At 59.2% G+C, this 20,971-nt stretch overlaps 1 protein-coding gene across 1 annotated transcript; it reads right to left on the reverse strand.

Annotated features, from left to right (window-relative positions):
• Positions 1 to 744: 744 nt before the first annotated feature.
• Positions 745 to 20,409, reverse strand: KLF16 (KLF transcription factor 16). The gene is made up of 4 exons (XM_074337485.2): positions 20,253 to 20,409; positions 13,751 to 13,877; positions 11,330 to 12,772; positions 745 to 3,034 (listed from the first exon to the last, which is right to left on the reverse strand). The coding sequence occupies exons 3-4, from the start codon at positions 11,775 to 11,777 to the stop codon at positions 2,733 to 2,735; spliced, it is 750 nt and encodes a 249-aa protein (XP_074193586.1). The 5' UTR covers positions 11,778 to 12,772; positions 13,751 to 13,877; positions 20,253 to 20,409; the 3' UTR covers positions 745 to 2,732.
• Between the last annotated feature and the right edge of the window lie 562 nt (positions 20,410 to 20,971).

A 20,971-nucleotide genomic window follows, 5' to 3' on the forward strand; every position in this document is an offset into this window, starting at 1 on the left:
GCCCCCAGATGGCAGGGCCGCCGCCTTCCCGGGGGCGGGAAGCAGAGAAGCGCCCCGGGTGGATCTGCCTTCCCCCTACCTCATCCCCACCTACTTTGGGGCTATGGAGATCGCTGGAATCGGGTTCATTTTTCCTATGAAGGGGTTCAAAATTCGCACCAGCTTCTCAATGCTCATGAGGATGCTAATCCCGCTACCCAAGGGGCCCCTCCCCCACACCAGCCCTCATCCCAATTGGGAGCTGGCACAGAGGAAGCGTACAATACAGGAACGGCCGTATTACTGGGCAGAGGAGCCTATTGGGGTACTGATGGCGGGGCGGGGGCCGTCGGGGGGGGTCCCTTCGGGGAGAAGCCCTGTCGCGCCCGCGGCCTCAGGGGCGCGGGATCCCCCAGCACCCCCCCCCCCCAGGCCGGAAAGGGGCAGGATGCGGACGCCCCCGGGCGTCAAGTCACTGCACCTCGGCCTCGGTTGCCGGGTAACGGAGCGGGAAGGTGAGCGGGGGCGCAGCTGCGTGAGGCGTAGGTGACACAGGGCGGCAACGGGCGCTGCTGCAGGGGGCTGTATTTTGGGTCCCAGCCACTGTGAACTTGCCAAGAACCCCACCAGGTCCGTGCATTCACTAGCTCACTGCCTGTTTTCCCAGGTTGGTGGCCTTGGAGCCACATTGGTAAGCAGGGCAGAAGGGCTCAGAGGACCCACCCGCTGGGGGCCGGCGATGGGAAAAACCATACGGGCACTGAATGGGGGTTAAAAAAGGGCTTGTTTAATTAAATACAAGGATGAGGCCAGGCAAGGCTGGGGGGAGGACACCTCCCCAAAGCACAAGTCCTTAGGGGCCCTACCCTTAAAAGGTGACAGGTAAGTGGCTGGAACCAGGTCCCAATTAACCACCGGCCCCTTGGGACATAAGGGTTTGGGTCTCTCCAGGCCCCTGGAGAGGAGCCAGACAGGGTTCTCAGCCGCCTGAGCCCTGGGCCCAGCACACCACCTCCTACCGACAGGCACCCGCCAGGCCTGTGACGACCAAGATGTCCACACTGACACAGATGAACGGGCCCGCCCCCTTCTGCCCCCACAGACAAGGCACCTCACCACCTCTGAGAGGAAAGATTGACGGCAGATGGACCCGGCCTGCAAAAACCGGCTCAGGGATGGGACCCAAGGACCCTCCCCAGCCCAGCTCCAAAAGGGTTTCCCACCCCTCCCCAGGACCCCAGGCACCTGTCCCTGGATCCTGCCAGGCTGGGTTGGGGTCTGAGTCCACTACACCACCCCCCGAGCCACCCAGCCCCCAATCGGGAGGCTCTGGAATACACGGGGATGCCACAAACCTGCAGCCAATGGTGGTGGAATAGGCCCTTTAGGGTCTCAGGGCACGGAGCCTGGGTCCCCTCCCACTTCAGGGCAGGGGTCCTGAGTTTCTGTCCAAAATGAAATCCAACGGACTCCACCAGGAGAGGGCATGGCATTCACTCCCCACCCTAAATTCGCACTCACTCCCTACCCTAAATTCGGATCATGTGGACCCACACCCCGAGGACAACGGACCACCACAGGCCCGTATCAAGAAAGGGATTGGCGCCTGAAAAAATATTCTACCCGGTCCAAAAAAAACGAGCTATTCCCCAGAGGTCGAGGCCAGTCCTCCTGCCTCTGGTCTGCGTGTGCAGGACGTCAATCGCTGGTCCGGACCGCCCAGGGGGGCATGCAGAGCCAGGGGCAGGATGGAGCCAGGGCTCACACCTCCCGGTGCAGGCTGCAGAGAGGTGTATTTCGCCCAGTGGCTGTCTGGTCCCTAAGGGAAGGGAATGATTGTCACGTGATGCCGCGGAAAGACAGAAGTCAGGGACCCTAGCCCTGCAGTAGGTCTGGCGCCAGCCTCCCTGCACCATCTTTCTCACTCACACACCCACCCAAGTGGGCAGCGCGGTCCCCCAGCCAGCAGAGACAGGAAAATAAATAAGCCAGCATTCATTCCATCCCAATATCGCACCCCTCCCCCAAAGTGAGTCAAACGCTCTTTGGAAGAACCCTAGTTCCTCTCCCTCCCTCCCCCATCTCAGAAGCAAAAACCCAGACCTTACGGACACCCTCCCACTCCCCTCCTGCCCCCACGGCTGTGGGGCCTAGGAGTCCCTCCGTGGGCGGGCAGTGGGGCAGAACCCACGGACACCTGAGATCGAGTACCCGAATGGGGGCGGCTGGGCCACACCCCATTTCCCTGAACATCTCCAATGGCTTTCGGTGGGGTAAGGGGCCAGGGCAGGTGGGAATGGGGACAGTGGGCCCTCAGGCACCCCTGGTTCCTCTATGGCTCTTTGTACACTTCATCCCAACCTAGAGAGAGAGGCCTGGAGGCCGAGTTCAAGCACTGGGGAGGGGGTGCCTTTCCCGGGCTGCCCCTACCAAGGCCCACACACACCCCCAAAGCAAGGAAGTGGCAAATGGGGGAGAACACCTGCAGGCGACCCACCTGGAGTCCCAGTTTAACAGATGGGAAGAGTTACCAATCATGGCTATTTACAGACACGGGCCCCAGCCACCCCTCCCAAGGGCCAACTCCAGGTGACCCCAGTCCAGTCTCAGACCCCCTCCTTGCTTTCTTGAGGGGGCAGGGGCATCTTAGTGCCCTCAGAGGAATGCTGGAAGGGGCGTTAGTCTGTGCCTGCCCTGGGGCCTGGACAGCAGCAGGCCTGTTGCTGGTGCTACGAGCGGGGCTGGACTGGGCCCTACAGGCCAGTGGGGGCCGGGCTGGGCGCAGGGCTGGGCGCTGGGCTGCCAGCCAGGCTGCAGGGCAGTGAGTCGCTGGGCGAGGTGCTGCGAGTGCCAGGGCGCCGCAGCAGTTCCGGGCGGAAGCCAGGGTGGCGGCGTGCGTGCTTGGTCAGGTGGTCGCTGCGGGTGAAGCGCTTGGAGCAGAGCGGGCAGGGAAAGCGCTTCTCCCCCGTGTGCGTCCGGTGGTGGCGGGCCAACTCGTCGGAGCGTGCAAACTTCTTGTCGCAGCCTGGCCAGTCGCAGGCAAAGGGGCGCTCACCTGGATGGAGGAGGCAGAGGAGAGACAGCAGTGGTCAGTGGGGCGGAGGTTGGGGGACAAGGAGAGGGGGTGTCCCATTAGATCCCAATGCATCCCAAGCACTTGTCTCACACACACACAACCCTCGTTCTAGAGACTGGATTCTGCATGTGAACTTAAAACATGTACATGCACAAAAATAAACAAACCCCTGCTCATTTCAGGAATCCCTAATGAATATCGCCCTTGATTTCCTAGGAACTTGTATTAATTACATAACAGTGAGCACTTTTTGTTGGTTAAAGTATAATCAACAAAGGCTGGGTTCTACCAAGCGGCCACCCCATACACGCCCACCTGGAAGGCACTACCCCAGTGACGAGGGTCTCCTAGAGTATTCGCCACACAGATGTGCACGCTGGGTTTTTGGAGGGGCTTCTCCTCCTGCAAATGGACCATGGACCATGCCGTCCCCACCCTCAAAATACTCCTTTCCACTCCTCCTTTAGGGTATTCGGGGCCTATCTGAGACCCGTTAAACCCTTTCCTTTTGGAAATGACCACCTGGGGCGCAAAGTGGAGGGCACAATCTGGGCAGTTTCTCGTGCTCCAGCCCTCCCTGCTGACCCCTGTGGCCCCTCTATAAGCAGAGAGACATGTGAAAGACCGCCCGAGCCACCTGCAGCCCCGCAGAATCAGGTATAGCATGGCCCCACTGGCCCAATCCGGCGTGGGAAAAACGCAACACCTCCGGGAAGGGGCGGGGCGCAGAGGCTTCTGCCACTGGACTCGCCCCGCCCCCGCAGAATAGAAGGAACTGCCCCGCCCTCGCCCCCCCTCCCGCTCAAGGCCGCCACCCTGCAACTTCCTTTGCAGACCCCTCCCATTGCCCAGACCGGCCTCGCCCATCCTGCCCCGCGAGCTTCCGCCATCCCTGCACCCCCATCCCTACTACTCCCCACCCTGTATGGGGTCTCTGCCCAGAACCGTGCGGTGTGCCGCCCGACCCCCAGGTTCTTACAAGCGCCAAGGGCTCCACCGTTAGATTTGGTCCACCCGAGACCCTCGCCATGCCCAGGCCAAAGGGGCCAGGCATCCGGAGCTTGTGCGTTGGCGGACCCCGCCCCAGGTACCTGGGACCGTAGAATCCCCGGGCGTTGTTCCTCAGGTTGCCCAGGGGTTTTGAAGTGCGTGGATAGAATGTGGACACGCGTGCTGGGTCACCCACGCGCGTGTGCAATGCCCCTCGTGGCACTGGATGGAGCCCCGTAGAAAGGGAGACGGACGGAGGGGGTAGGGGCCCACACCGGGGTCAGTGTGTCTCCTCATGGGTTACACACTGGGAGGCCCACTCCGGAACACTTTAGTGACAGGGACAGGCCCTGTTTCAAGGAACACGCCCACCGGTACGGGGGCAGGTAGTGGACGAGACAGACAGACGGGGGCCCTCAATAAGCGGTCAGATAAGACCCCCAAAAAAGGACCCATAGTGGGAGGTGCAGAGGTGACCAAGAGCCAGTGGGAGTGGCCATGGGACAGACCCGCAGCCATGGGGGGAACAGGGCCTGGATTCTCAGGGTGACCCGGTGACATTTCTGCTCTGAAAGCTGAAGAATTGCCCTAGGGAGAACGCCTGGGGGGAAGGGGGGAAGATGTAGGCGCCAGTAGACTCCAGAGGGACTCAGCCCTCACCCAAGCCCAGGGAAGAGCTGAGTGAAAACCTGCTCTCTCCCACCCTCCTTGCCAGTCAGAGGTCAAAACCCAACAACCCCCCAGGTTTCTTGTGGGGCACCTGTCAGTCATGCTCATAGCTGGGGGCGGACAGGCCCAGGAGGCTGTGAGCCCAAGTGTCCGGGAAGGAGCACACTGGTGCCACCTTCCCCAGGGGGTTACAGGCCACAACTATGCTGCTGTGCGGAGAGCAACTGTCCCCAAGACCACAGGCAGCCCTCAATCCCTGAGGCTGCACCCTTCACGCCCCATGCCTCCCCCGAACAATCCAGAAGGCAGGGTCAGCAGCAGTTGGGGGAGTGGTCACCACAAGGATGTCCTCTCCATAATCAGGGGGTTCGAAACAACTCCAGAAGGGACTCCAACCCCACCCCGACAGCGACCACTTGGGATCTGACAGCTCCTGAAGGCCGCAGTCTGGGGGAAGGGAGTATGATTATGGCTTTCGACCAGACCCGGGACCTAGGACAGCAACGCCCCCTCCCCCCAAGGGGGCATGCAATCGTGTCGCCATCTTGCAGGCGCAAGAAGGAGAGCAGAAGGGAGGGGGGCATCCCGCTGTTAGTGTGCCCCGCAGTTGGCTTACTTCCCTATTTAGGGTGGCGGGGCTATTTCCCGCCCCTCCCCCTCCGCCCCGCAGTTACACTTTGAAACGAGCAGGTTACAAGAGCGGCGCCTGCGTCCGCTGGGGCAGGACACACGCAGCCGGGAACACAGCTGCCGCACGTAGCTAGCGGGGGGGGGGGGGGGGGGGACACACACACACACACACACACACACACACACACACACACATCCGCAGCCTCAGCCCGCCCTGCTCACGTGGTCCTGCTCCCGTTGGGGCTGGGGTCAACTTGCCGTCAGGAACGCCTATCAGCCCCTCCCCACACTGTGGCTAGGGGAGCGCATGTGGGTGGTGGGTACCCATGTGCGCAGACTTCAGCCCCCACAACGTTGGGCAAGTGCCTACAAGATGCCAGGACCTGCCACCCTCTCACAGTCCACTGACTGGCCAGGAGGGGGGTAATATTTGGGGGCTCAGGGCATGCCCGGGCCCCAGATGCAACCATCCGGCTGCTCCAGGCCAGCCGACTAGGCTGGAACCGGCGCTGGGGTGCACGCGGTGGGCGGCGCGGTGGGCGGGGCCGCGGTGGACTTGACCCTGTGACTTGGGCTGGGCCGGGGCTAACTCGGGACAACGGGCATGGCACCACGCACGGTCAAAAAATGGAGGCCAGGAGACCTCGTAGAGGCGAGCCTGTACCGTGTGCCAGGCCAGGCCTAGCCTGCTTGGCCTTCACAGGGAAGAGTGCCCCACCTCCCTGGGCTGGAGCAGGGGCCAAGGGCCGTGGGTCTGACAGCTAAGCTTCACCATGACCTTCTGAGGTTATCTCTAGCAGTAGGGAGGGAAGTATGGCAGGCAGCACGCCCTTGCACAAATGCCCACCTACCCGGTGGACTGCTTGGGTGGGGGAGGGGCACAGGTAAGGGACCATCCCAGGAGAGCTGAAGAAGGCTAGGGCTGCAGACTTGGGGGGCGGGGCGCCAGGGTTCAGGGGGCTTCCCAAAGGAGATGGTCCCTGAGCAGGTGGTAAAGAACTCAAAAGAGTTTTGAAGACACAACAGGAAGCATATAGATGGTTAGGTCTGGAGGGCAGGGCAAGGGGGGGGGGTCCCCTGTTGTTGGCCACCCTGATAGCTTTACAAAGGCCAGAGTGTGGGAGGGTCATCTGCTCTGTGATTTTAAATACCCGCTGGGATCTGCTCCCCAAAAACCCAAGGCTTACCACCCACCACCCTCCCTGTTCCCCCACTCTTCCTGTAGGCTTCCCCTTTCAACCACTCTGCTGTTGCCACCAAAAATTTAGGCAGGCATCTCCCCAGGGCCATCTCAATCCCTCACCTCCCCACATGGTACCTGGCAGCAAATCTAGTCAACGTCCCCCTTTAAAATATCTCCAGACCCTACTCTGGCTCCAGTCCCCAGCTCATACTTGAACTGGTCCAGTAGTTGTCCATCAGCTGGTGCCTGGGCTGCCCAGTCTTCGCTCTGCTCCACACCCTCCCAGAGCTGCCCCTGGCTCAGAGTCAAAGCTGGAGTCTTAACCTTGACCGCTCGTTCTCCCACCCACCCCCAGGCTTCTCTTCAGCCCCACCAGCCACTCACATACCTGCTGCCTGGAACCTCTCCCTGGTCACCTCTGTCCCTTCTCTGTTTAGTATCACTCCTCAGAGTGGTCTCCTTACACTGCTGGTGTCCCCACCCTCCACTGGCCCCCATCCTGGGGTTTGCACCCCAGTGCTCAGCATCTCCTGAGTGTGCCACTGCCCTCCCCCCCACCTGACTGTGAAGCTGAGGGCACCCACCTGGCATGCCTTGGATGCTTGACACATCTCTGGAAAGAGTCTACAGGCCCAGAGACTAAAGCTCAGGTTTCTGGCTCAGCAGCAGCTATCTTCTTTATGCATGCCCCCCCCCAACACACACAGGTAGGAGCTATGATTACCCCCATTTATTTAAAAGGATAGCCATCTGCAGCCGCTCCCTCTTCCGTCCTCCCTCCTGGAGGACCCAGGCTGCCCCAGCTCACTTCCCACCCAGACTAACATCTTTGCCATGAAGGAGGGGTGGGGGTGGGACTCTTAGGGCCTGGGGTGAGGGGGCACAGCTCCCACAGGCCCCCAGACACACGTGTTCCAGAGACTTGATGTTTTGGAAACAGCACTGAGCGAGGATGGCCCACCCAGCCCCCTCCCTTCCTGGGAGGCTGGCTCCTCACCCCGTATCATTTGCCCACTGCCGGGCCATCTGGGCTACCTTTATCAGGGAGCCTGGGTGGCGGGTGGTTATCAGCCCCTACAATGTTGGGGGGCCCTTCCCCCCAGGTAGGGCACAGGCACTTGCAGCCAGTTCCAGCTGCTCTCCCTATCCTACCCACAGGAAGAGGCAGCTAGGTGGGGAAGCAGTCCCTGAGCAACCTGGCACACCTTGAGCATGGCAATGTCCCCCTGATCCCCTCCACACCTGTCTCTTGAGCCCCACCTGACACTAAGAGAGTTCTCAACTCTGATTGGGGTGGGTAGCTACTTCCCCTCCAGACCTGTTTTCCCATCTGCCTCTCCTTCTGGGGGCCTCTTCATCAGACTATCACCACCACCCTGCCCCTTGGGCTGCTGGATCAGAAAACTGGGGGTCACTCTAGCCTCCTCCATCCCACGTTCTGAGGCTTCTGCCTCCCACCTCTCTCCAACCCCTAATCTCTTCTCCATAAACCGCTTTGCCTCTGCAAAGCCTGGCCTGTCTCCCAGCCTGCTCCCTACCGTGCCCTTGGGATTAAATGGAACCCTTCATCGCCTCTGCCCCCTCCCCACCTCACCTTAAAATCCATGCCCCAGGGCCACACCCCCTGCAGCCAAGGTGCTGTTCCCTCTCCAGGGACACACCCCTCCCCGCCTCACCGGACCCCTGGGCTTCAGATCTCTACTAAGAGGCCTCTTCCAGGAAGCCTTTTCCTCCATCAACCCCCTGCCCGCAAGGTTCCAGGGTCCCAGGGGACAGAGTTGGGCCATCCCCACAGTTGAGCACACAGTAGGTGCTCAACTAGTATTTCTCGGACTTAAGTAGACAAGGTTTTAGAGTAAAACACAGGGTCTCAAGTAAGGGTGATCCTCCAGCCCTCTAGGGGACACTGGGCAATGTCAGGGGACAGCTATGCTGTCAAAACAGAAGGGAGCCCCTGGCATCGAGCAGGTGGGGGTCTGGAGAACTGAGGCCCCTCAAGGCGCACATGGCTGAGTGCGAGCTGGGCACTGGGGGCGCAGGCGGGGGAGCCATCTAGAGATGAGTGAGGCTGGGAGAGCAAGTCGACAGCCAGCCTCTCCTCCCGCCCCCGCCCCATCTCCCTGCGCTCCCTTGTATCCACGGCAACGGCATCAACATTTCTTTCAGCTTCCAAAGTCCTTGCCCACCTCATGCAGGAGAGATCTTCGCTGGGCCAGGGGCTGCAAGCAGGGCAAGGGGGATCACAGGACAGCCCTCCCTGCTCCCTGTGCAGCTGAGTGGTCCTGTTAAAGGATCCCATGGCCCCTTCCAGCCTCCCCACCCCACTGCACCCAAGGAGCAGGGATGATAGGGCACCATGCTTGACTCCAGTGCCTCAGTCTACACATCTGTCAAACAAGCCTAGGTCAGGATTGGCATTGCCTTTGCAGAGAGAATAGTCCTCAAGCGGGGGTGGGGGGTGGAGGGTGGAGGTGGGGACAGGACTGCCTCCCAAGGGCCCTCAGCTAGCATCTAATTATGCTTCTTGTCAGATCTGCCCCTACCCTTGGGACACCCAGGGCAAGCATGACTTTCCCACCCCCAAAAAGAGCTTAACAGCAGCTGTCCCGTCCCCTGGGGGTCAGAAAAAGCAAAAGGCCTTTACACAGACCCCAGGCAGGCCTTGGTGGACCTGGGGGTCGGGGAGACATTGCACAAGCAATCATTAAGCACACACGTGTCCAAAACCCTTGGGAAGCAGCTGTGGTTATCATAGGTACCTGCCAGTGGGTCCGGGAGCTGTGCCCACCAGGTCTCTGCAGCAGTGTTATAAAGACAGGATATCCAGAGTCACAGCTCCCACGGGTGCAGGACGCAGCAGGGATGGCACCCTGCCCTCCCACAATCTGCACTTTCCCCTGGACACACTGACTTGGCCTCCTGGGCCTTAGTTCTCATTAAAAATGGGATGGCAATACTGATGTACTGGCCCCAACAAGGAGTCCACAGCCTTGGGGGAGGGTGTGACCACAACTGCCCGGGGTGGGGGGGCTACCAAGGCTCTGAAGGATCCTAGGACACCCGAAAGAAGTGTCCCTTGGTGGGAGGAAGCCTGGCTTCACTCCACCAGGGAAGTCTAACAGGGTCTGAAGAAAACCAAGCCAGGGCACGGGGGGTCCTCCCAAAGGCTCTCAGGAGCCACACCATGCAGAGAACAGACATCTCAGGCCAGAGGTTGGACTGGCGGAGGGGCAGAGGAATGAAACGGGGTCTCTCTGTCCCCTCTGTCGAGAATCTCCAACTCCTACCCTCCATGCTGTTCAGATGGGCACACTCACCCCAAATGAGCCACACAACCCACCGCCCGGGGAGGAGCCTCCCCTCTGCCCTCCACAGGGGCACCAGGCCGTCTTCATGGACTCCCAAATGTCTCTGCCACAGACACGAGGACCCCACTACCTTTAAGAGGAGATCATATTCAGTGACCACACAGAGAAGGATGGTGGCTCCTTGGAAAAAAATGTAAACCCTACCCGAAGTCCTGTGGTGGCAGTGCACACAGGTGGGCGAAACCGCCAGGCCCCAGGGTCAGTGACTGAGCGAGAAGTAGGAAGAGTGTAGAGAGGGGAGGAGAGCTGCCGCATTTGAGGTGTCTGCCACAGCACTGAGGCCAACTTGCTTTCTTGCACCCTCTCCACGTGTTCCCACAGTAGGAGCATGTCCACCTAGCTCCTGTTGCCCAATGTGACACCCAGTGACCCTCAGAGAAAAGCAGCCGTTTGTGCACCTTTTATACAGATGAGAATACAGACCTGGAGCAAGTAGGTCACACACCAAAAAGTGGCAGAGACAAAGCACCAAATCCAAGGGCACCCTCACAGCCTGCTCCCAGATGCCCACCCGCGGAAGGGATCAACACTTCCAACACTCAAACCCAGGCTGGCCGCCAAAGTGCGGTCTCCTGTGCCCCAGACCATTTTCAGGGTGAAGGATGGAAACCTATAAGACCCACAGGGAAACAAGCGTAGGGGTGACAGAGTGAAAGGGTGACCCGCGCCCTCCTGCCTCCCGGTTCCCCTAGCTGCCCCACCCCACCCACAGCTGGGTTGTGAGAGGTGACTGTCACAGAACCCTCCCCCTCAACCCGGCGCACCTTCAGGGCTCCCGCAGCAAGTGAAGGCAACCAACACGCTGCAAACATGGTGAGTACCTGACTCCCTCTCAAATCCCTCTTCCCCAGACTCAGGCCCCAATCCGAACTCCCAGCCCCGCCCTCCGCCTTATTAAAACACAGAGGAAACGTGTCGGACACCCCCCACGCTGGCCCTGCGCCAAGCTCTCCGCCGCCCTCTGGGGTGAATCCACGAGACTACCCGAGGCGGCGACGCGGCTCCTCCTCTCTCTACAGAAAAGGAAACTGAGGCAAAGCAAAAGAAAGAACGAGAACCTCAGAGCTGGATGATCCAATCACGGTGCCCACCACCCAGATCCGAACGCAACAGAAAGTAAAAGAGAATGAGGCCACGGGGAGCAGGGGCTGCCGGGGAGCCCGGATCCCACCCGCGGACCCCGCGGAACCGCGAGCCCAAGCCCCAGCCCCAGCCACTGCCGCCGCGCCCGCCCTCGGCGCGCCGCCCGACCGCGTGGCCGCCACGCCCCCTGCGCGCGCCCCACCCACCGAGACCTCACCCCCCCGCGGCCGGCGCAGCGGCGGTGGCTCCGGCGCGCCCCCCTCCCCACGCGCCACGCAGTTTCGGGGTCCCTGCGGGGGTGGGGACACGAGAGGCCGCCCACGCGCGGGCCCGGAGCACGGCCGGACTCACCTGTGTGCGTTCGCAGGTGCGATTTGAGGTGCGAGGACTTGTAGTACGCTTTGGCGCAGCCCGGGAAGGGACAGCGGTGGCTCTTGGAGGCCGCGGGCGCGGCGCCGGAGGCGCGGCCAGAGGACGGGGACGAAGCGGCCGATGAGGAGGAGGCGGGTGAGGCGTCCCCCGGGGCAGCGGCGGGCCCGCCGCGCAGGTCGGCCAGGATACTGGCAGCCAGCAGGTGGGGTGCGGCGGCGGCGGAGCCGGGGGCGACCCCAGGAGGTGGCGGAGGCGGCCCCGATGGCCCAGGCGGGGAGGCCTCTCGGCGCGGCGCGCGCATTTCCAGGCCGGCGGCAGGGCCCGCGCCCTCGGGGCCCGGCCGCCCGCGGTGCACCACGGCGCCCGAGGAGATGGCCATGAGCACGTTGGCGGCGAAGTAATCCACGCACGCCACAGCCGCCGACATACCGGGCAAGGGCGCGCGGCGCAGACAGAGCTGACGGAGCGGAGGCGGCGGGAGCAGTGCCCGTCCGGCCGGCGGCGGCTGCTTGAGTGCGGGAGGCGGAGGAGGAGGAGGAGGAGGCCGGCGCGCGCCGCCGCCGCCCGCGCTCGACCCGCCCCGCCCCGCCTGACGCGCCCTGACGCACCGGAGCCCGCGGGGGCGGCCACGGCGCGCCCCGCCCGGAGGACGCCCCCTCGGGGCGCCGCGGCCACGCCCCCCGCCCGGCGCGCCCTCCACCTCGCCGCAACCCGGTCGCGGTAGCCGGGGGCGGGGCCCGGGTGGGAGGAGCCGCCCCCGGCGCGTCCCCTCCTGCCCTGAGCGCGCCTTCCCCACGCGGGGCGCCGGGAACCCGCCCCTCCCAGCGAGACCCCTGCTCCTGCGGCACGTCTCCCAGTCCCCTTCTCTGAGAACCCCTCTGTGTGCCGTGAAGCTCCGCCCTCTCCCTGAAACGGCTCTCCCTCCTCGGCACGCACCCCGCCTCCTCCCGGCACGCTCCGCCCTCTCCGGGCGGTGACGGCCCCACCCCCTGCCGCCGCACCCCTTATCTGCGCGCGTCCCGCCCCTCACGGGCGCGCCCACCCCACGCCGGGGCGCGCGGCCGGCGGGAGCCCGCCCCTTCCCTGGGAGCTTCGTCTCGGACCCCCGCGCGCCCCCGTTTGCGATGGGGAAGGGTTCCGCACCCCACGTGGCCGGGGGGTGCGGATGCGGTCAGCCCCGCCCCCCGGCCACGTGCGCGACCCTTCCCCCTCTCCTCCTCCCCGGCCTAGGTTCCTGAGGGACCGTGTGCTTCTGCGTCCCCTCACCCTCTTCTGTGGGGCGTGCTCCTCGCCGCTCCGGGAGCCCCGTGGGGCCTACCCGGCCGAGGCACCGGGAGGGATGAGGCGCCTCGCCCCGCCGGGTCGAGAGAACCTACGTTCGTTCCTCTTTTTGCGTCCCTTTCGGGAGTCACTCGTGCGCACCTAAGGTTGGGGAGGATCGGTGTCCGCTCGGGGAGGGCCAGGGTAGGGGGGGGGTCGGAAAAAGGAACCCATCAGGCTCTCAGAAGGCTGGGCTAGGGACTCCCTTGCGAGGCAGAGCGTCCTGGCCTTGTTGGAATACGTGAGTCGGGGGCATCACTCCCCGGCGCTGGGCAGGGATCTTGGGGGTTCGGACCATGTAAGTGGGGTCTCTCCAAGCCCCCCCGAGGACGTGCAGGCCAAGTTGTTTAATAGCGGCAAGGACACGGTAGACGCAGATAGCCGGGGTCCGCCAAACCCTCAGGCCCAAAGTAGTGGGTGTGCGGAAGGGGACGACAGCACGGCCCTCTCCCTTGTAGTCACGCCCTAGCCCCTTCCTAGGCCGTCGGTAGGGGCCGTGCAGTGACCCCAGTGGCCTCCAGAGGGCAGACCTGCTTGGGCCTGAAGGCCTCCCAGCCCGGGTCCCAGTCTCTAATGCTTGCTTGCTTGGTCACTGGCTCTGAGCTGGGTGTGGACAGGGGCTGTGACCCTGTTCCCGGCCCCATCCCTATCCTTACTCCACCTGCAACCCCTGCTAATTGACCGGAGCAGGCTTGGCCCCTTTGCCCCCAGGTTGGTCACTGTCCCCTCAGCCCCCTTGGTCCCCTAGGTCCTACTTTCCTTGGTGGTGCCAGCTTGTGCCAGTCCCCTCTGGCAGCCTCCACGGAAGGAGGAGAAGGGAGTACTGACTTCAGGCTCCCTTTGACAGCTGAGCGCAATCTGGACAGCCACTATCCAGGTGCCACTCAATGGCACGGGCAGCCAGCATTCCTACTGGCCTGAGTTCCCCTGTGCCTTTGAAGATCTAGGCGGTAGATCACCTGGGCAGGCCCCCACCCACCCCATTTGAGTCCTCAGGGGCCTTGGATCCCGCACCCACAGGTGTTGCCCGATCCCCACAGCCCAACCCCTCTAAGTCCAGAAGTGTCAGGAGGTACCTACCTCAAGGGCTCTCCTCCCAGGCACATAGGCAAACAGCAGGATGAGAAAGAGGCGGGAACCCATTCCTTCCATCCATGTTTAGGACTAGAGCGAGCCGCTCAGTGGCTGCCCTCCAGGAGCTCGTGGTCTAGGGCAAAGCATCTGTGAGTCAGACAGTGGCACAGAAGGGCGGGCACAGACCTGACAGGTGGAGGAAGTGGGGGCAGCTCCCACTTGGGGCCTGAAGTGTGAGAACCCCCAGCCAGCATGTCAGGGATAACGGGCAATGACTGAGGAGGTGCCCTCTTCCCACAGGCAGAAGGGGATGAGTCGTGGCAAAGCAGGGGTCCAGGCTGCCGTCCTGGTTGTGCCTGGCAGGCTGAGTGGGCCAAGACAAAACATTCTCTTGGGGCCTCAGGTGTGCACCACTCCCAGCAATAATCAGGGTCTTGGGCCTATGGCCTTTGTCTACAGGCCACGCTGGTCCTTCCGCATGCAGAAGCCTTCATTTGGGGACCCACACTCCTCTCCTGGGGTTTTTCTTCACACCCACGCCCCAGGAACACCTGGGTGACCATAGACATAACCCTCAGAACCCAATGACCTCTCTGACCTCATGCTCAGTGTGGTCTTGTGCCTAGTCACTGTTCTATGATCCTTCAGGAGTTGTCACTCCTATTTCACAGGCTGGGAGAGGGCTGAGGAGCGGCCAGCCTATGCAGCACTAAGAGGCAGTGAGTGGGAAAAACACAAATGGAGGCGGCCTGAGCTTGGTCCAGGCTGGACACACCCGGTGTCTGTCCTTTCTTTCTCCAGTCCTCAGTTCCCTCACCTGTAAATGGGGGCCCATCTCTACCCTTCACTGACAGCACCAAGGAGCTCAAGAGGGGCCTGTCACCTGGCCGCTGGGCCCACGGAGCTGAGCTGAGGGGCAGATGTAGCCAGTTGTGGAAGTAGAAGGCATGCAGTTTCCTGGAGTGCAGGTGAAAGGCAGGTTACATAAAGTGGGGTGCACCATGGGACCCACTGGCCCGCAGGGAAGGTGTATGATAGGTCAGGTCAGAATTAAGGCTCCAAGGTTGTGTGTGTGTGTGTGTGTGTGTGTGTGTGTGTGTGTGTAGACAGGCTGGAATGGCCCTACCTTATTTTTAAGTGAAGCCTTTAGTATTTAATAGTTTTAGTAGTACTTTCTGTTCAAGTCAAAATTTTTTTCTACCTATGTGTAGTTTTTACTTTTATTTCCTTTAAATGTCAACAGGTATCTAGACAATGCAATTATGGGTCATGTATCCTTTTTTATATTTTTCTGGATGAAAAATTATTTTCTAACTACCCTTTAATGTGGGCTGGGCTCAGCGACTCGCTTCCAAAGAACAAGACAGGGAAAGGAGAGGACAATAACCTGCCATAGGGACACTCTGTAGACCCCACCTCAGCCAGGTGGTCAAGGTCAACCTCAGGGTGATGTCAACCTCAGGGTGATGTGTGCATGTCAGGGAGCCCTGATGGGATGTGGCCAGAAGAGCACCTCACCTCGGTATGCTCTTCCCCAAAACCTACAACCTTGGTCTGATCATGAGCAAACAGGCCAAATTAGGGGACATTTCACAAAATGTCCCCCAAACTATCAAGGTCATGAAAACCAGGACTGAAGAAGTACCATTAGATTGTATTAGATTGTAAGAGACTAAGTGATGACTAAACGCCACAAGGGGGCCTGGGTTGGATCCTGGGACAGGAAAGGGCATCAGTGGAAAACCTGATGAGACTGGAGTACAGCCTAGCATGTAGTTAGTGGCAACGCACACAAGTTAATTTCTTGGCTTTGACACAATGTTAACGAGGGGCACTGAGTGAAGGGTAAACTGGAACTCACTGTACTGTCTTTGCAACTTTTCTGTAAACGCCAAATGATTCCAAGATGAACATTTTAAAACAAACGTGGGTGTCATTTAATAATAATGAACGCATCAACATTAGCTCACATCAGAGGCCCCACGCATGATCTCACTGCCCTGCACGTAGCTTAACAAAACTAAATGTTGTGCCCTTTGACACAGCAATTCCACTCCAAAAAAGGTACCCAAAAAATATTCATAAGGAAGGAAGCATGTGTAGTTGCATTGTTTGTAATGGGAAAAAAGAAAGAAGGAACCTCAATGTCAGTTACTGAGTTACGGAGAACATGCTGTGGGAGAACCAAGACATGCGGTCAGGTGGGAGGTCAGCTCCAGCTCCAGAGGAGATATGTGCCCTGTTCATGTTGTGATTTCTGTGTTTTCGCTTCTATCTGCAGCCTGTCCAATAGTGGTTACCTCTGGAAGGACCTGCAGGGACCTGCTCAGGAGGAGCAAGAGGGGAGTTGGGGTTTAGGAGGTGGTGGACCAGCTCCTAAGGGGCACGCTGTGCAGCACGCACCTGATTCTGCCACCTGCCTGGCATCGGGCACTGACAGGCGCAACCTTGACCTCTCAGTTGGTCCTGCTCACTGCTCTGGAGCAAATACAAAGCCGCCGCCGCCCCTTGCTCCAGCAGGATGTCCAACTTTGGTGATGGAGTATTTTAGAAGTTAATGCACTCTTCCGTAAGGCACCCATGTTTATTTCTAACGTGTGTGAGACGACCAGGGTCTGGGGGTCCCTCACACACAGGAGCAGCCAAGAGTGCAGGGTAAGAAAATGGACATGCCCGGGCACAGCTGGCTCCAGGCCAGCCTAGCCCAAAGGTGGGCATGTGGCTGTCCTCTACTTGGAGGACAGCAAGGCCACTGCTGGCACACCGCACAAAATGTGACAGCCCCCTGCTCAGAGCTGCTGGGGACAGAGCCAGGGTCCCCATTTCTTCTCCAGGAGACAGGAGAGGGCAGGATCCAACTTCCTTTCATGTGGGGACACCCCTGCCCCCAAGCTCCTGCTCATCCTCACTCCTCGGCTGGCCTGGGACCCTGAAAGCAGTGGCTCACAGCGGCATGAAGGGGGTTTCAACTGCCCAGATCTCAGGGATACCCATGGACTTGGTCTCAGGCCACCTCTGACAGGCCCATCCATGCTCCTCTGGTGCCCACCTGCTGGAGGAGGAAAGCCCTCTTCAGGATGCCCTCCGCTGACACAGGTGTGGGGGGGGTGCTCTGCTAAGTACGCTGGGCTTCAGACAACACCCACTTTAGCTGCTCTCAGCAGTGACCTCAGCCAGGCCCCTTCCCCTCCGAGTGCCACTTGCACATGCTATGGACAAACACGGGGTCCCAGGGCTTGCTCTCTGGGGGCAGCTTGGCCTGAGCTGTCTCACCTGTTAACTAGGGGCCTGGGGGGGGGGTGGGGACAGTGACCCCAGGGGTCCAGGGTTGTCATGAAGATCGACCTGGAACATGGCAGGAGCTCTGAAATGTAAGGGGGGCCAGTACCGCTCTCTGATGGATCCCACAGCCAACAGGTCAGCCCTGCACCCCGACTGTGAAGCAGACAAGTGCTGCCTTGTGGGGGCACCCACACCTTAGATCAGGGTGCTTGGGCCCCTGAAGGGTGGCACCCACTGGAGGCCTCATCTGAAGTATGTCAGACAGGACTGAAGGTTCTGGGTTGCTGTGTGCTGCCCTGCCGGGTTGGGGGGACATGCTCAGGCGCCTATTGGGCAGCAAGAGAACGCTGCTGCTGGGTATGAATACACGTGTCCAGGAAAACTCACAAAATGGAGAACTGAAAGTTGGCCCTTCTCCCAGGTAGCCTGGCCCATGGACCATACCAAATGGAAGGGAAGGGGGGGTGCATCCTGGAATGTACCACTGGCTTCCCCAGCACTGTCTCTGTGTGTGTGTGGTTCCCCAAGTCCACAGAAGAGGACCGGGGCAAGACCCTCACAGGCACTCCATGTGGAGAGACGAGTCCCTGCAGACAGGCAGAGCCCACAGGCCAGGTCAGCCCAAGGAGCTGTGGTCCACAAGGTCCTGCCTCAGTTTATTCCTTATGTGCAATGGGCTGGCAGAGGTAAAAGCAGGGGTGTAAGTGCTACTGAAAAAAGGGCGCTGTTCATATCAACTTGAGAAAAGCCACTGTTTCACCAAGGTCAACACCATGCACTGTGAATATTTGGGGTAGGATGCACTCCCTTAAGTTTTCAGAACCCTTCCTATCACAGAGTGTCTTGTGGAACTGGCATTGTGTGGAATATGTGCAAGGCATCAACTCTTCATCATAAGATAGCAGTTTTCTCTCGAGTTACTCTATAAATCTAAGCAAGCCCACTTTCTGTAAAAAAAGTCCAGGGTAAGAGAAGTGGATAAGTCTGCCTGAGGTTGACAAGGAAAAGGAACATGGAGGAGGGGAGATGGTCTCTGGACCTCAGTGATGAAGACAGTGGGGCTCAGGCTAACGGATGATGCAGGCCAGGTAGTCATGCGACAAAGACAGCACTCCAGTGCGGAAAGACGACTGCCAGGAAATGGAGTTGGGGCAAACAATTTGGAAAAAAGGAGTTTGGGTTCCTACCTTAGTCCTTCCCAGAAGTGCTTTCTAGAATTACACCAAAAATGTAAATATATATATTTTAAAAACCACTATATTTCCAGAAGAAAATATCAAATATAATCTTGAAGCAGAGAAAATATTTCTCAGCATGACAATGCAGAAGCCACACATGAAAAAACTAATAACTTTAAATGCCTGGCAAAAGTAAAATTTGAAAGAGAAAAAGAACACAATTGAGTCAAAGACAAATGACAGATCGGAAAAAAGAGTTAACAGACAATGGGCTAATTTCCATAACATGCAAAGTGCACCTAGAAAATAACACCAACAATCCAATAGAAAAATGGGCAAAGAATATGAAATACAAACAGCTTTTAAATATATGCATATTTATAATAAATATAGATCTTTCCAGTTTCAAAATGATTGTATTAGTGGTAGAAATGACCGACATAAAAAAGTAAATCTGACAAAACCATTATACTTCTAGGAAACACAAAGCTACAATAAAACTATTTTACGCCTACCATCTCTGCAAGATCAAGCCAATGGGGGACACCAGCCCCTTCCTTTGTTGGGCAGGGGGCAATGTGGTACTACCTGTCAAGAGATCATGTACCCAGTCAGAGATCCGTGGAAAGCCTTTTGACCCAGCACTTCTGCACTAAGGAATTCAGCCAACAGAAGTATCCCTACTTGGCTAGAGACATTTGTACAAGGATAGTCAACATTCCTTGTTACAAAAGATGAAATAACCTAAATGTCAAACAACAGTCAACAGTACAGATAAATTATAGTACTAATAAAATATGGTACAACCATTAACACGAATGAATCCAATCTGTTGGAACTTAGCAAGCACCTCCAAGAGGGATCACATGCACAGTGAGCGACATCCTGTACAAACACATTAGGTATACATGAAGATTGTTGATACACGAGAAACTGGTTTATCTCTGCCCCAGGGGAGAGGGATCAGGGTCTTGGAGGTCAGAAGTGGGAAGGACACTGAGTTTTCACCAGACACCCTTTCATAGTCTGAATTTTTTACTGTGTACCTGAAAACATTTTTGTTCAGTTGTAAGCAGTTGCTTTAAACTTGCTGTTTTGCAGGGCCCTGGCTCTCAGTAAACTTACATTCTGATGAGGTGAAAACATGCTGTGACAAGTACATCACCAGTGGTCAGAGTACAGGGCTGAGGGGTCAGTGGGGGTTGGGGAGTGGTGTTTCAGGGAAGAAATACTGCAGCAAGAGAATGAGAGGAAGTCAGACCTGTTAAAAAACGTTAGCAATGCTGAGGAGCTCTGCACAAGACCAGGATGTAGTGAGGGCATGTCAGACACAAAGGCCAGTCTGTGCAAAAGTCCTGTGGTGAGAAGGGTAACCGAAAGCTAGAACCACAAATGTTCTCTGCTCTAGTGAGTACACATTTCACATTCAGTTTTGCGTCTAAACATCGTGTAGTATAAAAATGACCCTAGATTATCAGCAAGAGTGGCCCGTGGGACTCGGGAGGGACGAAGGCACCAGCACCTTCCCCGCCCACTCCCAGGCCAGGGGACTTTCCTGTGTGACAGATGGGCCGGACGGGACTCCATAGGCTCAAGGGCTGGGTTACCCCAAAGAGGCCAGAATACTCGGCCAAGTCTGGATGAACGGCAGTGGGAGGGGTCGGTAGGAGGAGCGTCTCTAGCGTGACCTCCCGTTGAGTTACCTCCCGTCAGTAAGAACAGTACCACTCTTTAAGCGCCTGGCGGTCCGTTCTAAGGTCCCTGAGCATCGGACTGGCAATTCCCAATTGTGAGTAACAAGAAACTGGGGAGCAAAGTACTCGGCGGCCTAATCCGGCCGGATTGACGGGGAGCGACCCACCGCCACCTGATCCTGCGTGGTGTCAACACTGAAACCGGCGGAGATTGCTGGACTGTGTGCGGCCCTACCCCGCGGCAGCTCATTCTGCATATGGGGACGTCGAGGCGCTTGGGGACGGAGGGGAACCGTCGGAAGCGGCGGGAAGGGCAGGGACCGGCAGGACGCAGCCCGAGCCGCCGCCACTTACCGGCGACGCCGCAGTCTCCTCCACGGTCCGCCGCCACCACTTCCGCCCCAGCTTCGCAGGTGACGCGATCTCCCGAAGGCCGCGCCCCCTCGGCGGCGTCCCCGCCCCGACTGAAGCACCGCCCCTCCTTAAAGGGGCCCAGGCACCCCCGCCAGAGGCCTCGGACCTGGGAAGCAAGCCGCTCCGGGTCTGGGCCCGGCCACCGTCCGACCCCGCGACACAGGTTGAGCCGCCACCCGACCCCGGTGGACGACAGGCCAACCGTATCCGAGGTGTTCCCCGCTCTAGGGCTCTGTCCCTGGAGGTCACAGGGGGCACTCTAGGCCTGGTGGTGAGCCGGGCCTCAGTTGGTGTTCAGAGACCCGGGCCCTCAAGGGCAACCCGGACGAACACGAGATCCCGCGGCGTGTTGCGGGAGCCGAGTCCCACGGTGGCTCCTTTTCCTGGGGAGAGCCCACAGGCCCTTCGGACCTGCCATTGCCCTCAGCCCGGACCTCAGCCTCCCCATTTGCGAAAGAAGAGGCCTGGTCCAGGCGCTCAGGATCCCGGTGGACTGTCTTAGCATTCTGTGCAAGGCGGGCGAGAGCAGGCGGGACAGTAAGGGCAGGCCTACGATTGCAGTGTCCTTTTCTACCACGGGAGCGATTGCGCAGCGCCCTTATCGATCATGGGAGCGGAAGGGTGCCTCCTGCAGCCCCAGAGCAGGCAGAGCACAAACC

The sequence above is a fragment of the Rhinolophus sinicus genome, chromosome 15 (assembly GCF_057876585.1).
Source record: "Rhinolophus sinicus isolate RSI-liver-muscle chromosome 15, RSI-T2T, whole genome shotgun sequence".
NCBI classification, from domain to species: Eukaryota; Metazoa; Chordata; class Mammalia; order Chiroptera; family Rhinolophidae; genus Rhinolophus; species Rhinolophus sinicus.

What these genes read in the sequence shown, in the direction of transcription:
- KLF16 (XM_074337485.2), bottom strand. Translation starts at nt 11,777, where the DNA reads ATGTCGGCGGCTGTGGCGTGCGTGGATTACTTCGCCGCCAACGTGCTC. An exon ending in GCACCTGCGAACGCACACAG is followed by an intron (nt 3,035 to 11,329) that starts GTGAGTCCGGCC and finishes TCCTCCATCCAG; the next exon opens with GTGAGCGCCCCTTTGCCTGC.